This window comes from Syngnathus scovelli, chromosome 12 (genome assembly GCF_024217435.2).
Source record: "Syngnathus scovelli strain Florida chromosome 12, RoL_Ssco_1.2, whole genome shotgun sequence".
Taxonomy (NCBI): Eukaryota; Metazoa; Chordata; class Actinopteri; order Syngnathiformes; family Syngnathidae; genus Syngnathus; species Syngnathus scovelli.
Window position 1 is genome coordinate 2661724 of NC_090858.1, and position 17144 is coordinate 2678867.

Sequence of the window (17144 nt, forward strand, 5' to 3'; positions counted from 1 at the left end):
TGGCTGTGTTGCAGCTCTGAAAGTAGTAGTCCAGTTCCATTTAAAAGCACCTTTGGGAAGAAGGCACAAAAATTGCTAGCTCCTAACTAGCAATTTTTGCTTATTAGCTTTAGTTTGTGAGTGGTATTCAAAATAAAACTGGCGTTAGCATCATTATCATAAAAGAAAACTTGTGCACGTGTGTTTGTGTGTGTGACACAATAGACTGGTTGGTCTAGTTTTGTCAAACCTGACGTCACGTTTACTTCCCGTTTGCTACCATGTAATAACTGACACGTGGGAATGAACAACCAGCTGAAAAATGCAGTCAGGCAAGGTCACCTCAGTTCAAAGCTAATGGCTAATTATTAGCCCTCATTGGAGCTAAAGCTAATGGCCTATCATTAGCCGCAACAGGAGACAATAGTGAAAAGGAATGAAGCAATAATCAAAGCAAAACAACTGTTGTTACTTTGTTTTAATGAACCGATGGTGTTGTAGCTATTTCAGAGAGAGATTATTGTGGGAGAAGCGAGGAGTCACAGGACCTGCAGACGTCGTTGCCAGGGTCCAGGCGGCGTGGTGACAAATGCCTCCATTGTTGACCACGCCCAGGAGGAAGCCCCAAATTTCTTTTGGGGCATTCAAGCTGGATGTGCTGCAGATGGATGAGGGGAGAGCTGCTATTTTTGGACTGTCTTACAAACACGTCAACGATGTTTTTGTTTGATGCTGTCACTGTCCAAAAAAAAAATTACCGACCAACCTGCCCACCAAATTAACCTGAATGGACAGAGTTGAGAATAAGTCATTCCATTTAATCGACTGGACCTGTTTTATTGTTTGCAGTTGTCACTTGACCGCTTTCCCAGGCTGCTGTTGTGACCGCAAAATCTTTAATGCTTAAACCATTTTTTACACTTTGTCACACTTGATCGCATTGGAACTGGACCACGACGGTGACCCGCATGAGGGTTTTTCACAAGTCTGTGTCGCAGTCTCCAGGTCGCTACGTTTGTCCCTTTTCTTCTCCTAAAAGCATGAAAATTAGCAAAACATGCTAATGTTAGTTTAGCCCGTTGCTGCGGTATTTGGTTCTGGTCTGCCACATATTCTCCTCCAGTTAAGAATTGTTGTAACATCGAGGATAAACAGCCAGAAGTGACCAAATGCAACATATTTGTCTCAAGTTTTCCACATCGGCCCTCAATTTCCTCTTGGAAACAAATTTACGGGAGACTGACGGTAAACATGAATACTCCAATATTCTGCAGTTCCCTATGGCAATACAATGTTCTGACTTGGGAGACCAAAAGGCTTTTCAGACAATGAAATGGGGATTTGTGCTTCTTGAATATTAATAAACTTGATTCAATTGGCTTTAATATAAGTAATGGAGGCCAGAGAAAGATATAAAGACATCCAACATTTTTTTTTTTTAAATCTTTGCTGAAGTGCCACCCCATACCCAGCAAACTACTGTATCTACATTGCATAGTAACCACATAACTATATACTTACCTACCTACCCATTCAGCAAACATATTGCACCTAACACTACATTCAGATGTTGTCAAAACAGTCTGTAGGGCTGTTGCGTAAATAAAACCTCAGGTGTGACCCCAAGCAGAGTCATGACGTGCACGGTGACGGGGCGGCTAAAACGTATGGCAAGCTTTCTTCGCATTTAAAAGGTCAGTTTGACTAATGGAATAAAAATACTTCTGAATTTGAGAAAAAAAAAAGAAAAAAAGTTCACTATATTATACAGCCTTTTCTCGCTGTCACATTGTAGAATTGATTAAAACACAATTAAAAGCTTTAAAATCAAATTCAATTTCAATTAAGACCAAAATCTAATCTTTTATATTGGATTCATATGTTTTATATCAGAGGAATCAATGCCTCACCAGTCATTAACCTCACCGCAAGTCACTGCGTTGCAAATACCTGAAATGCTAATTGTGGAATTAGGAATATTTGAAAAGTTCTTTTTGCCCAGGCAAACTGAATTACGGATACGCATCAAGAAGACTTGGCTCAGAAACTCATTTATGGCATTTCCATGACTGTCAATTAGGCCCCGCCCCCTACCACGCCCATTCGCGTCACGGTTCTAAAATCCATGGAGCTGAAGTCGAGCCGAAAGGTCTGTTCAAGCAAGATTTACTCAACTTGCACGGCTCGTTCCCTTTCCGGGTTTTATCGTGATATTTTTGTTTCTTTTTCTGACGAGGATCCCGAAAGCCAGCGAGCGATCATTGAAGTCCCCCTAACCCCGACGCCGAGGAGTTTGTGTCGGGCACCGGGGAAAAGCAGGAACGCGTGAGGCGGTTCCCGCAAGTAAGCTAACCTCCTGGACAAGGTAATTATCAGTTTCTCACCGTCAACGATAATCCCTTTTACGCACTTTTAGTTCCACACAAACGACCGGCAAAAGTGAGGAGCAGAAAGTAAAATCAGTCAAGTATTAAAAAGGGGGGGGGGGAATCTAATGTACTTCTTAAGGAAAAAGTGAGCGTCTTGGAAAATGCGTCCAAGACTACTTCATGGTGTCACGGGTGAAACAGCGTTACCTAATGCATAATGTTACAATATCGTAACAGTGTTTCCGTCGATACAAAAAAAAAAAAAAAACTCACTGAAGACAGCTGGTGATCACTGGCCGATGGTATAAATTAACCAAAGTCGAAAAATGACAAAATGTTCAGTGACTATATTCTTCAATGAATGCTTATTTTGACAAACTAGACAAAGGATCAATAATTATCAGGATAATACAACTGGACAAATTAATAATCGTATAGCATGACATGAGTTCCCCAAAATGACATGTATTCACAAATGTTACACAATGGATGGTGTACTGTAGTGTGAGAAATGCAACATATGCTGATCCCATGACTTGTTGACTGACACACTTCACTTGTGTTGTCTTTTTTGATTACCAGCGATTATTTTTAGCCTTCCTACTGCAGCCTTTTGCCTCATATGACTCCATCATGACGTTTTTTTTTTTTTTTTATCACATGAGCTGAAGATGGAATGTAGAAAAAGACAAACTATCAGTCATGCAACTTCGTCAACGTCCTCTCCCATCGTGATCACCCTAAAAAAAATCTGATTTGCAGTCTCCAACATGCCCTCTCTTGACGCAAATGAAAATATCAGTCCGGAAAGTATTAAAACAATCGCAACTACTTTGCTAAATAGACGAATCAACTCCATTTTGATGTTTACATCTAGCATGGCACGTCACAGTTTTGAGTTACAAGCGCCGCCATTGAACAAATTCAACTTGTATCTCAAGGGATCGCATATATGTCTGGAGGCTCACCCACTCAAGGACATGTTGCTCATTACATGGACGTCCATCTTCTTTAGTAGCTAAAGGACGCCCCGCCCTTGCCGCGCTCACCTAATGCATGTGGCTTCATAAAGTATTCATCAGCGTGGGTCCACTCACTCAGAATTAAGCCCACTTGCAGGAAGTCGCAGATGACCACTCGTAAATCTTTATCAGGTCGCGTCATTTAGGTTCCAATAGATCTTAGCTTATGTCATGTTAGTTGTTCGTCTGATGTGAATGTCTTGCGTAGCCTCGTTTGTATGTTGAGGTCACTGTGATGGAGACTCCCATGAGGTGCTGGTAATTATAGTGACGTCCCAACGCGGCTGTACTATAAATTATTCCGTATGACACCAAAACCTGCACTCTTTTTTTTTTTTTATCCACATGATGATGAAATTTACACAATGGAATAAAACTCAAAAATCTAATACAGATAAATAATTCTGAATAATATTTTTGTCACCCCCCCAGCCTCAACATTGCTGTTTCATGTGATTTTTTTTATTTATTTTTGCAAGGGCCTTTTCCAATAATGTTTAACAAACAGGCTGGCAATTAACTTTTAACCGAATAAAAAAAAAAGGTAGCTTTAGTTAAAAAATATTCACAACATTCTACTTCCTGACCAACCTGACCCACCAAAAAGAGAATATTAAAAAATTTAAAGTAGCTTTTGGCAAACCTTTCATGCCTTAACCCAAAGCAAATAAAAACGTTGTAGTGTGTTTGCGATCAAACTTTTGTTACGTAACAATTCCTTCCTACATGGTCATATTATCCCTCCCAAAACATGGCGGACAACAAGCAGGTTGATAACATTACCAATGTGCATTAGCTACTGTTATGCTGACATAACAGTTGACTCCTGGCAATCGAAGTGCATCCCAATTCTCTAATGCAATAAAAAGGAAAGCGCTCTGAAATGGCCGCCCTACTTCTCTTTTGTCCTTGGATTGAAAAGCAAATAGATTTGTGTAAACAGTTTTTCACACAGTAGCTCAGCTGGGCCGCCTCTCAGGTTGCACGTCACAAAAGTGCAGCTTGTAACACGATTAGCTTAATGACGGATTTGTCGTTGGCAGCAAAATGGAATTAGTTCCAAGAGGTGTATTAAAACTTTCCCTGGGATGGATAGAATTTTTATTATTTTTTTTTCCCCCCATAAATGGCAAGGAAAGCTTACAGTCAGTCTTCTGTTTCTTGGAAAACAGACTCTGACTCCTGCGGTCTGTATTTAGCCTCAAGTATCGACAGTGGATGACGCTCCAACTCCAAACGGCAACAGATGGAGACTTTGGAAGCGCTCTTAAACCAAACAACCCCCGCAAGTCTTCCCTGCAAGACGGAAATTCCGTTTTTACAGAAGCAAAGTGGACATATGAACATGAAACAAGGCATCAGTCTCGAATCTTGAATCTTGAATCGGTCACAAACTCAACTTTGGATCTTCTCAAAATACATCCAAACTATGCAAAACATGTCATCACACTTTGTCATATATGAAGTAGAAGTGTGTATTTTTGCCCCCCCCCACCCCCCCCTACCAGTCCCGCCCAGCAAATTGACAAAGTGAACAAGCGTTCGTATCCTGCCAGCACTTCCTGTTAAAGTCCTTGTAGATCTGCAGATAAAACTAGATTGATCTCATCTGGAATTTCCACTTGAAATGTTATCTGGTTTTCCCCCATTCTTCCTCTTGCCGCTCCCCGAGGAAGTGGCTTGTTTAGTTGCTGCCGAGTCTAGAAGAAGACAGGATATTGAACTATTTGCTCAGGAACCCATCAGACTGGTTCCTTAAAGGTTACTTGTTCACTCTTATAGAAGTAAAGTGCAAAGATAATCTCAGGATGAAAAACATGTGACTATTAGGCCAAGAAAAAAGTGGCAATATCCACAATATATACAAATATTACACCTTAGACAATTTTTTTTTTTTAAATATAACCGTAAAAATACTGGGTGGAGAAACCAAAAGACAACAAAATGCACGCATATTTAAAAAAAAAAAAAACATGAAAAATACGCAACAGACTATGAAAAAATTTCACTCAAAAATCAAAATATTCTCAAGAAATAGAATAAAATAGATTAAAAATACATTATTTGTAAAAAAAATAATAATAATGAAAAATGCATAGATATTCTGGGTACACAAATAATAAAAAAATCTTAAAACAAATGTTGGGAAAAATACAAAATTATTAGAAAACAAATAGTGAATAAAAATATAAACCTGTTAAAAAAACAAATTATGCAAATATTAGAATATTTTAGTTTGTTCACACACAACTCAACCAACAAATATCGGCTATGCTCGGTGACGTCCATGAGTCGCGTTTCAGGATCAAACCGTGATCGTTCGTTGTGACCCGAAAGTGTGCGTGCGGTTGCATCTTCTCCTTTAGATTCCATCCAGTGCCTCGCACCATACATAGAGATGACCTCTGCCAAGCGGAGTCAAGCCCACAAGTATTTGTTGATAATGAGAAATTCCGTTCTATTTAAAAGCGTGTCGACATGTCGGCAGCTGACGCAACGTTCTGGCGCTCGTTTTAGTCGAGTGCCTGAAGATGGATGTTTCTATTGAATGATCCCCGCACATTCAAACTCACGCCAAGCGGCAATACATCACACAAGACAGAGTACAAGCCGGGCTGCAAAAATCACATCGGCCCGTAAACCTTTGTTGGGTGTGTAACTAACCACAAAAGTTTCCTGTGTGCCTGTTTGTGTTTTGTGTGTCTGTGCGAGACATCAAAAGTGCGAATAGTGTCGTGGAGTGTAGATATTTGGTGCTCCAGCGCCACTTGTCTATTTATGGTGCCGCTAGGCTGCAGACTGGAGCATCCTTTAGTCCTATTTAAAATCAGTTCATTGCTAGTCATGTGTGCGTATGTGATAATTGCTTTGGATCATTGTACCGTATTTTTCGGACTAAAAGTTGCTCCAGAATATAGGTCGCATTAGCCATAAAATAAAAGTCGCCCCCCCACCCAAACTATGGAAAAAAAAAGTGACTTATAGTCCGAAAAATACGGTAATCATATAAAAGCTAAACCCCAATTGAGACTTCCGGCTTTACCACTTCCTACCTCTATCCTGTGGGTTGACTAGTGTTTTTTTTTTTTTTTTTTTTTTTTAAAGCTTCATGAACACTTAGCAATCTCCCATTTCCGTTATGTCCCCAACAGGGCGGAACCAAGAATGGGGTAAGCGGGCGAGCCGAGGGACGACGTTGTGACGAGACGAGTGCCCGCTCAGCAGCACAGGTAAGACCAACACAATGCGTCCATTGGTCGACCTTTTTTATATTTTTCAAAAATATCAGTATACAAATGTATTAAGTTAAATGTATTTAAATGTGCCATACCTTTCCTGGGTCTGGTCTCAACATTGGAATACCATATGAATTAAAACAATACCAATCTAAGGCAAAGGTTTTACCGCCACGTCCGTTTTTGACAACTTCTGCTTTAAAAACACAAAACGGGAAGCCTAATGATTTGTAAATTGGTAATAAGAGGCAAGTTGCACAACACTGCACGCGATTTTTAGAGGAAATGTGTCGTGGTGGAAATGAAGCCACTTCAACAGTTCCCAAAAGTTTGTTTAACGTTAAATGAGTCACTCGGCTTTCATTTGAAAAACAACCACAGATGCAAACAGTTCCTACAGTTGTATTAAAAAAAAAAAAAGACAACTCAAAATGGCTGACAGGATTAATTGTGCACCATTTTGTGAAGCCTAAATGCAATTATACAGCACCGGCCAGGTAAGGTGCCACTGCTGGAGTTCAAATGAGCGTCGGGAAGCTCCGCTCTTGTCAACATGTTGTTGTGCCGTCATTTTCGGACCGCCTCCCAGCTTCTTGTTCTCTCAAAACCCAGGAGTCGTTTTGCTTGTACTCAGAACTGGAAGGTAATTACCCCGCAGGGAGGACGAGTTGCTCTGTAACCAAACAGACACGTTTTGTGTTAGCGTTAGCATAGCTAGCGATTCACCAAGCCAGGTGAGCGCTTCAAAAACAAGGCTAAGACAAGTCGTGTCGATTCTAGAGGGAAATGAAAAAAGGAAGTTATGTCATGGATTGAGAGAACTGAAAAACAGAAGTCACGCTGAAGTTTATTTTAATCTGGCAACTAGTACAGAAAACTGATTATACCAGATTGATCACTAAGAGACAAAAATTATTTTATATAGATGTTTAATTCCTTTGATAGAATGTAGAACTGGTGAGACAAACATATATAAACTTAGATTTACAAAAGATACACATCAAATACAAAAGTAAACCATATATATGGCCTGCCGGTGAACAACCGGGTAGTTTACTTAAACTGTTTTATTAACTTCGCGACCTTTCCTAGGTCGGCCGTTAACTATTGCGCTGTTGCATCACGTCACCTTCCCGTTTCTTTCCCAAAAACAGGAAGTGCCCCCGAAGTTGGATTTACTTTTAATTTCTATTACAATTTAATATTAACAAGATACTGCTACAAACTATATACAACTAACAAGAAACAAAAATAAATTCGCACAAAAATTATTTGCGTACCAAGTAAAACTGCGACTTCATCAGTTACACTGATAATTATAAAATACGGATGGAAATAATTCTATTTTACAATTCCGGCAGTGTTTCGGGGATAAACTGGGCTCTTGGGAGAGTGTAAATTGTAATTTACAAGTTGCACTTGTTAACTGATGTTTTGTGTTTCGGCTGTGCTGTGTTTACACGTAAAACGACGGGGGCGGGTACTGGAAGGTAAACAAGGGCACGACAGCGTGCGGACTTGTTGCTAGGAGAGGAAACGGCTCGTCATCCAATTTGATCAATCGGGTGGAGTTTCCTCTTTTCGAAACGGCGCGTTAATTACGTGTACAAACTTGAAAGCTAATGTGAATAGCATGGAGGCTATTCATTTTATAATTATTATTTAAAAAAAAAAATTAAGAAAATAAATGAATTAAAATTCGTAAATTAATTCAAACAAATATTGCTATTCATGTCACTTTATTTACCAATTAGGTTTTTAATTATTCTAATTATATAATTATTATTAAAAAAAATTAAGAAAATAAATGAATTAAAATTCATACATTAATTAAAACAAATATTGCTATTCATGTCTATTTATTTACCAATTAGGTTTTTAATTATTATAATTATATAATTGTTATTTTTTAAAAAATGAATTAAGAAAATAAATGAATTAAAATTCATAAATTGATTAAAACAAATAATATTACTATTCATGCCACTTTATTTACCAATTAGGGCACACATCACTTTTTACTCCTAAAAAAGAAGAATTTGAACAACACAGATTCTCTTGGATGGGATGTGCTGGTTACTCGATAACCGCGGCGAGTGAATTTTTAAAGGCTTTTCAATTGTTTTACGGTGTTTAGTTTGGCCGGCATCCAGAGCGCGCAGACGTTGTGCGCGTTTGTCTTGACAAGACATTGTCACAGGACATCAACACATCGACCAGCATTGAGATCTTCTGGTTATTTATTGATTTGCGGTGGAATTTGATCCGACTTTTTTCAAACAACAAACACAATCAGTCAGGCGGTTGGCCGAGATAAAAGCAGGTGTCTTGTGCTTGACTCAGAAATGCTTCTCAAAGTAAGATTTATTTTTATTTTTATTTTTTATGGCACAATTTGGTAGATGTGACAAGCAACAGTCTAAAGAAGACATGGCTGAGAAGACACAGGAAACCGTTTTGGGGTCTTGTTCCCAAATGTGAAATATTTGTGAATATTTGTGTGTTCAGGTGCGCGAAGGCGTCATGGCGCTGCTGCGGATGAAACTGAAGGTTCTGTTGACCATCATGACGGTCAACGTCTTCATCTTCATCGTGATCTTCCGACACGGCGGGCGGGACAAGGGCTTCCAGGACAAGGTGCTTATCCCCTCCAAGCCCTTCTGGAGAAAGATGACGCAGAGCTCGGGTTACTGGAACCTTCAGCAGCAGGTTCTGGACTTCCGACACAACCCCATCCTGGCTAATCAAAGAACCGCCGACTTGCCCGATTGGCTCAATGAAACCCACGTGTCTTTCAACTCCTGCCAACCCGACACCAGGGTGACCACTTGGGTGAAAGACTACAACTCCCTACCTTTGCGATTCAAGGACTTCCTGCTGTACATGCACTGCCGCTATTACCCGGTCTTGATGGACCAGCCGGACATCTGCCAGGAGCAGCCCTTCCTGCTGCTAGCCGTCAAGTCCCTGGCGCCGCATTTCGACAGGCGTCAGGCCATACGCCAGTCTTGGGGCAGGGCGGGTGTGGTCGCCAACCGCACCGTGGTGACCATCTTCCTCCTGGGCCAGACCATGGCTGGAGACCACCACCCGGACCTGTCGCCGATGCTGAGCTACGAGAGCGACCACCATCGGGATATCATTCAGTGGGACTTCCGGGACTCCTTCTTCAACCTGACTATCAAGGAAGTCCTCTTTCTGGACTGGATCCAGACACGTTGCCCAGGTGCCAGCTTCATCTTCAAGGGGGACGACGACGTCTTCGTCAACACTTACGCCATCCTGAGCTTCCTGGGAGGGCTGTCTGCTTCCAAAGCCGCAGACCTCTTCGTGGGCGACGTCATCACCAACGCCGGGCCGCACCGGGACAATAAGTTGAAGTACTTCATCCCGGAGAGCATGTACATCGGCTCGTATCCGCCTTACGCCGGCGGCGGTGGCTACCTGTACTCGGCTAGCGTCGCTGCCCGGCTGCACGCCGCCTCCCACCGGGTCGCGCTCTACCCCATCGATGACGTCTACACGGGCATATGCCTGATGAAGTTGGGGCTGGCCCCCGAGAAACACAAGGGCTTCAGAACCTTCAACATCGAGGAGAAGTACCGCAACATCCCATGCGCCTACAAGGGCTTGATGCTAGTCCACCCGCGCACTCCGCAGGAGATGATCCAAATCTGGTCCTGGCTCAACCAGTCCGACCTCAACTGCCAGTAGAAAGTGCCCACCATTATTTTGAGCAGCTGGCAGTTTGTCGCTGTGCTCATTTGGAACTTCAGCCTGGAAAGGTTTGCTCCATTTGGGAGCACCAGAGTATTTTTGGCTGCCATTTTACAGTAAGGGTACTTGTGGTTATTTTTTTAGTTTTTAATATCAGGCTAAATTTGACCACCTGCCGTTTATCGATGTACCATATCGTCTCGAATCATTATTAGTTAAAACCTTATTTGAGAGTCCCCTTATTGTAAAGTGGCACCGTTATTTATGAATTTGATCTTCTCGCTTTGCTGTACAAAGAGCTTGAACCAAAAATGTGTCTTTGGCACACATATTTATACGGCTGTAACTATTTATAAACGCTTTAACACTGTCCGCTCTCCACAGGGGGGCGTCCAAAATGCTGTATTATATAGGAACAGACATGAGAAAATAGGCGTGGTCTCTGAACAGTGTCTTCAGAGTCCGAAAATCTTTACCAGAGATGGATTTGACCATTTATCGATCTGTGCCTTTCATATAATTTCATACTACAAATTAGATTTGAGAAGTGTCTGGTGTTTACTGTACCCGCTGTTAGCTTTCGAGTAGCCGCTGTCCAGCCTCTGATGCTACCACAGAAGCTCGGGTCATACGTAGAAGTTCAGCGTAAAAAAAAATGGGTATTTCAGCGACTAGGTTTCGTGCCTTTCTCACGGAGACGCAGCATTTCGCAATGTCACATCAACGTCTGGTGTTTCTTTTTTTTTTTTTTTTTTTTCACACCCGTCATATTTCTCACAGCTGCCGTCCTGTCCCTGATACTACCTCAGAAGCTGGAAAATCTACAGTATTCTCATTTCATATCCTTTCATACATATATCGAAAAAAATAATTTCTTCAATAACACAGTTGCCTTTGTCAAATTTGGTGGAGCAAAAATAGTTGATGCACCTTTATTGGTATCATTTACCTAGTAACATTTTTTTTTTTTTTGACTTACCGTCCTCATGTCAATTTCTAATTGTTGGTAATGGTTGTTTTGTTTTCCAAAAATTGTAAAATATGACATAGGCAACTCTATGCTTAACACTTCTGCACACTAGTAGGACAACTACATGTTGCTAGTGTGGCCAAACTGCACTAGTTGACACGATGTGTTGATAGAGCAGCACTAGACGTTAACTAGTTGAATTTTATGTCACCAGTAGTACAAGTATGGACAGCTTTCCGTGAAGCTGTTTTAGCAATTTATTCAATATCCTTGATTTGTAAGGTCCGTGTGTGTGCTTTGTTCACACCAGGAAGACAAACTAGTTGAAAGATGGTTAGTGGAACCACTGGAGGCTTAGTTGCCGCTGCTTCCGTCATCCATTTGGTATTTTATCAGGGCTAATGTGTCGGCCATATTGGCGGTTAAGGTCCTTGTGGGTGTCAACTTTGCCAGCCTGCTTGTGTGATGTTTTTGTGATGCCAAAATCCGGCAAAGATGCAATCTTAACGCAAAGCGAGAGAGGAAATCGGAAAATTTGGAAATTGGTTATTTTCCAGGACAGAATGTTTGCGTTAAGAAGCTTTTTGTGTTAGGAATGATTTTTGTGTGTGTGTTTCGGATACAAATATTTTTGTTTTATGCAATGACACGTTTTTATTTTCAGGAAATTAAGAATTTGTGTTGTACAAATGTCTGACTAACTTCATGTACTTAACACTGTAAAAAAAATGTTCAAATATTTTTTTACACGTCTGTCAGGAAGATAAAGTTCAGACGCTAGGTGTCGATTAGCTTTAATTGTCAATCGTCTTCCGTTATTACCAATTTGAATAATCAATTAAAAAAAAATTGATGGTGTGCTGCATGAAAGCGGGTTAAGACGCCTCCTGCTGGTCAGGTTGGTCATCTGCGCTGCTGTAAAGATAAACGCTTAGGTTCTTTTTTTGTTATTAAGTATCTTCTTATTTATGTTCTCACTCATATAGGACAATCACAAAAAAAATGCAAAAATGGTTTAAATGAATTGACACAGTTTTGATGACATTGTATGCCTTCATGATTACTTGAAATGTTTACGTTCAAAGTCATCGCTGCTCTGTCAACATTTTTAGATTTTTTTTTCCTTGGAATACTTTCACTGTCTTTTTTCTCGTTTTGTGACTTTAAAACACTGGTGTTAGCTTTTTGTTGCGTGAGGTTAAAGAAGGAATGAATATTAAATATTATAATTGATGTACAAACAGTACACTACTTGCATAAGTTTCACGATATTAGAGCTTTAAGGTGAAATTCCACCCGATGTCAGGAACATTTTGAAAGTGGTGTGCAGAATTATTTTAAAACCGCACTCAGGGTAAAGACTGGTATGTTTGCTAAACGACGGTTGTGGTCGTACAAACGAGAAGTGGTATATGATACGATGTTGTGATACCGACCAACGATTGTATGACATTGGACAAAAAAAAAATGAGAAAAGAGTTGTTGTTTTTTTGGGGGGGGGGCAAAATTAAATGACGATCAATACGGTTAGCGACATTAATACAAAACCTGATGTTTGTGGTTTTGATATGTCAAAGATGAAATGTAAGTGTGACTGCTTTTTATCATTTGGATTATGTTGATAATTGTGTATTCTGTTGTTGTTTTTACAGTATCCTGTTCTGTGAGTTTTTATTGCAACATCAATAAAATGAAGACATTTGGAAGCTTCCGTCATCTAATTTTATTCATTTCTGCTGAAACAGTCCTTCTGCCCTTCAAACATCATCTTGCACTGATTTCCACAGAAGTAAATCACCTTTTTCCCACCCTAAAAAATAATTGGAAAATAAATCGGTCCTTTTGCATCAAAACACCCAATCCCCTAATGAGCATTTAAATACCAATACCTAGTCCATGATTGTTTGTGAAAATTATTAGAAAGGTTATGACAATAATTACAATTATGAGGGGGAAATTTTAACAACAAGAATAGTCCATTTAATAAGCAGTAAATGTATTCGTTCGTTGGGTCATTCGTATCTCAATGCACCATAGTACATACAGTACAGTAAATAGCATAACTTGTACATGATTGCTGTAGTGCTCGCCTCTCCCGAAAGAGGGCAGCAACGCATAGGCGTTTTATTGGCCCTATTGAGGCTGCGGAGCAGTTTCAAAAGATTATTTTTAAAAACTTCATCTTGTGTACTAAACATTTTCATTCCCTGGAATTCTTAGAGGCAAACTGCGAGAAAAAGAAAATGAGGACGAAGTGACTCACAAGATCCCATTCTCTTTTTTTTTCCCAAACACATCAGCAGCATACAGAAAGTCTTTCATGACGCCATGCCCTAAATAACCTAAAAAGTCCATCTCACTTTGCTCAAAAGTATTGGGACAGATTTTGAAATGATATAATCTGGGCACCAGTACTTTTGATTCTGGTGACCTTGGGTAGATTTCATTTACATGACAAAAAATAAAAACTGACATTGGATTGAATCAATTGTTTTACCCACAAACAACTGGAAGCCAGGACATGACAGTGTTTAAATCAGCAGGGAAGACCTTGAGAGGCCTTGATGGCACACTCTGTGAGTTTGGATTGATCTTTTGCAGGCCTGCAGTGTTGTTATTATCTAGAGGACGGACTTGTCTTGCTTTGTTAACAGCTCTCTTCAAGTGGGCCAACAGCAACCACTTGAAGAGCTGGCCTGCTTACAGGACGGTGAGTTACTGGAGCCTGCATCTAGTGGAATGTGTTGTGGGTGAATGATCCATTCGAGTAGTACTTGCAAATACAGCTGATAGGGCAATTGAATTGGAGCGCAGCCATGCAGAGCTGAATCTGTCTTTTTATTTTTTTATTTTTTGGGCTGGTGATGATGATATCCCCATTTCCTGTTATTCAGTGCATCTCCTGGCATGCTTTCCGCCGTCTGCCCTTCACTTACAAGGATAGATGCCGAGCTGTGCTCTTATCGATTGTTGTACTTGCTCACTTATTAATGCAAACAGAGAAGGAAATGAAAGGCACAAAGCTTTGATATCACAATACCCAAGGAGATCTTCCTGTGTCTGCTAGATTCATCCTACTTGTAGCAGAGTCAGTATAGGTTAAATTTAAGCCCCTCAATTGATCACTACGGCATTCTACGCCTATACAATGAAACCCTGTTAATTTCAAATAGTTTCCTAACACATCCACAATATATTCATGTAAAAAAAATTTTTTTTACAGCCCTCCCACCCGCTTTAAATACATAATTTCAATTATTCCATAGTGGCCTGTTCATGTTTTGGTATTTTTTGTTTTCTTCTTTTTCCTCTTTTTTTTTTTTTTAAACGTACAGTACGTTCCTCTTGGAGAAACAACAAGTCCCAGAGTGCATCAACACGCTGTAAATTGTAGAAAAATGCCACCAACGAGAGATTCCCGGAGGCGTTTCTTCGTTTTCAGTCATCCATCAAGGCGGCGGCAGAGACGATGGAAATCAAGCTTAACAGGCTGCGCAGGAAAATGTATTGATTTCCCTACAAAATAATAGCTTTAACTCCCCAATAATGTAGATCGTTCAAGATTAAATATTATAAAGCCGTTAATATGTGTTTGAATAAAACGTATATGTAGGGGAAATATATGTAAGATCATTTACAAGCTGCGTGTGTGCGTTAATTGACCGGATGTGGTGGCTTCGATTTTATTTTGTTAAATGAATTCGTACAAAGGTTGTCTAGCTTTACAGAAAGCGGTCGACCAAAGTACTTCCAACTATCCCCACTTTACTTTGCTGTGGGAGTCGCTACTGGTTTTCACGGGGGTTTAAATTCCTTTAAATTAACTACCTCGGGGTACAAATTCCTATGAATGTCTTTTGCGAGTCACTTGTGACTCCGCTGGAGCTAATGTGTCAAGGCGGCCGAGCAACGGTTTCCATTCGCGCTCTGTTATGATGGCTACTAGCTAACAGGCTAGCTGGTTCGTAGTAGTACTAGGGGCTTGATGCTACTGTAACGAAGGCGACCATTACGCTGATAATTCTTCCCAGGACTCTCTGTTAAGGTTAGCCGACAGCCGGGGCGTTGGCTATCACGACAAGGTGAGTGTCATCCGGGCTCGGTGGCTGCGAAAGTGACGTTAGCCTCGTAGAGTTAGCGGAGAACGGACCGTGGCGCAGTCTACTCCCTGGATTCAGCATCAGCCACCCAAAAAAAAAAGAAAAAATCTACACAGAGTATTTGCTGGATTCATCAGCATTGTCCCTAATAATATTCCCTCTCACTAAATGTCTTTTTATAACGGGTGGCTTTTAAACGTGACAGATTTTAAAATTAAATTTTATTTATCTTGCAAGCTGACGCAACTGTTTAATTGAAAACCTGCTTCGTTAGGGACTTTCTTCATGAATATGCAGGTCTTCGGTTTACGACTGTTTTGTTTCTTCCAACTGTGGCGACGTAACCAGAATGTGGACGTAAGTCGGAACGTGCCGTTACTTTCTGCCAAAAAAGCGGGAAATATTTGTTTGACAAACGAACCCTGGCGGTTAGGGAGGAAGACAATTTGTGAATAATTAACCACCACCCCCTATAATTTTTAATAATTGTCTAGGTTGAATGTTAAATTATGATCCAAAACAGACTGAAAGGAACACAAACTCAGTTTAACAACATAACCCTTAAAAATGAATAGCACAGATTTTTTTTTACAGGAAAAATATCAAATTCTACATTCCTTTGAGCCATATCATGAGTGTTAATCCTTTTTTTTTTTTTAACTTTAGTGACTTTTCCTTCTGCTTTGCAGGAACCTCCTGGGATGTCACAATAGCATCAACACCCAGCGGATTACTCATCATGCTGTTAGAAATTGTGGAATGTTTTCCTTCACAAGATAATGCACGTCGCACCGCACTTGTACCGCTGAGATCCTGAATCCTGACATCGGGATTCCTCCTTCCGCCGCCATTCTTGGATGTCTTATATCGTCTGTGTCTTTCACTAAGACATTAACTATGTATCTGCTGGCCGCCTGGCCGTGGTAAACGTTAGGGCGAAGTGGTGCGAACAGCGAAGAAAAACAAAACTCAAAGAAGGAGACAGGGAAATCTACAACATGGCTTCGGTTTGGAAGCGACTACAACGTGTTGGGAAGCACGCCTCCAAGTTCCAGTTTGTGGCGTCCTACCAGGAGCTCATGGTGGAATGCACCAAGAAATGGTGAGTGACGGGTATGCACGTGGTAGCCACAACGCTGTCATTGAAGCCCCTTGAAAATTGTGCGAGTGTGTGTCGGAATGCAGAACTCATTTCTCTCGGTTGTACTTGACAGACTTTGGTGTGCAGGCTTGTTGGCGCGGTAGCAGCTTGTTAGCAGGCATTGCTTTATTCCTTTGGATGTTCTCAAAGGTCTCATGATGACCTATCGAATGTCTACATTTACGTCTGTATACGTGCTGGCTGTCTCCTGGAAAAGGGAGCAAGTCTGCTTTTCCAGGAAGAGGCGCAGAAAGAGAGCGTAGCGATTTCAGAGAGGCCCGCAGGCACGCATTGTTAAGCGGCTCGGCCGTAGGCGGGATCCACGCAGGCCCCAGCACACCGCCTAGACCTGGGACAGATGTGTCAGGGAATGGAATGAAGGGAATGTCTTTTCTGAGCGGAGAGGGCTGGGCTGGGCGGGCTCAACTTTGAAAGCTCTAAAACAATAATAATATTACCTTTACTAAAAAAAAGGAAAGTCTTATGTCTTTATGTTGACGTTTAGATCCATTTGTGTGTTTGCTGTCATGCTAGACTAGTAGCAGCTCAGTTTATTATTCTCATTATGATGTCATCAATTCTGACAGGAAATAAAAAATCTCTGCACGGT

The 17144-nt window shown here is 40.8% G+C and overlaps 2 protein-coding genes across 7 annotated transcripts in view; both read left to right on the plus strand.

The window, feature by feature from the left end:
• Nucleotides 1–1963: 1963 nt before the first annotated feature.
• b3gnt2b (UDP-GlcNAc:betaGal beta-1,3-N-acetylglucosaminyltransferase 2b) lies at nt 1964–13004 on the plus strand. Of its 2 annotated transcripts, XM_049735436.1 has the most exons (4): nt 1964–2128; nt 2216–2344; nt 6523–6600; nt 9115–13004. In XM_049735436.1, exon 4 carries the CDS (start codon nt 9130–9132, stop codon nt 10318–10320), a length of 1191 nt encoding a protein of 396 aa, XP_049591393.1. In that variant the 5' UTR covers nt 1964–2128; nt 2216–2344; nt 6523–6600; nt 9115–9129; the 3' UTR covers nt 10321–13004. The 2 variants fall into 2 exon arrangements, with proteins under 2 accessions (XP_049591393.1, XP_049591392.1); XM_049735435.2 differs by having other exon boundaries at nt 2075–2344.
• A 2002-nt stretch (nt 13005–15006) lies between these two features.
• The window catches only part of ehbp1 (EH domain binding protein 1), a 60950-nt gene continuing 58812 nt past the window's right edge, over nt 15007–17144 (plus strand). For 4 of the 5 annotated variants that reach the window (XM_049737105.1, XM_049737107.1, XM_049737108.1 and 1 more), the window contains exons 1-2: nt 15007–15375; nt 16083–16495. In XM_049737105.1, coding sequence (XP_049593062.1) covers nt 16392–16495 — 104 coding nt within the window. In that variant the 5' untranslated portion in view covers nt 15007–15375; nt 16083–16391. The remainder of the gene's footprint in view (nt 15376–16082; nt 16496–17144) is intronic. The other variant, XM_068652506.1, reaches the window with a different exon arrangement.

What these genes read in the sequence shown, in the direction of transcription:
- b3gnt2b (XM_049735436.1), top strand. Translation starts at nt 9,130, where the DNA reads ATGGCGCTGCTGCGGATGAAACTGAAGGTTCTGTTGACCATCATGACG.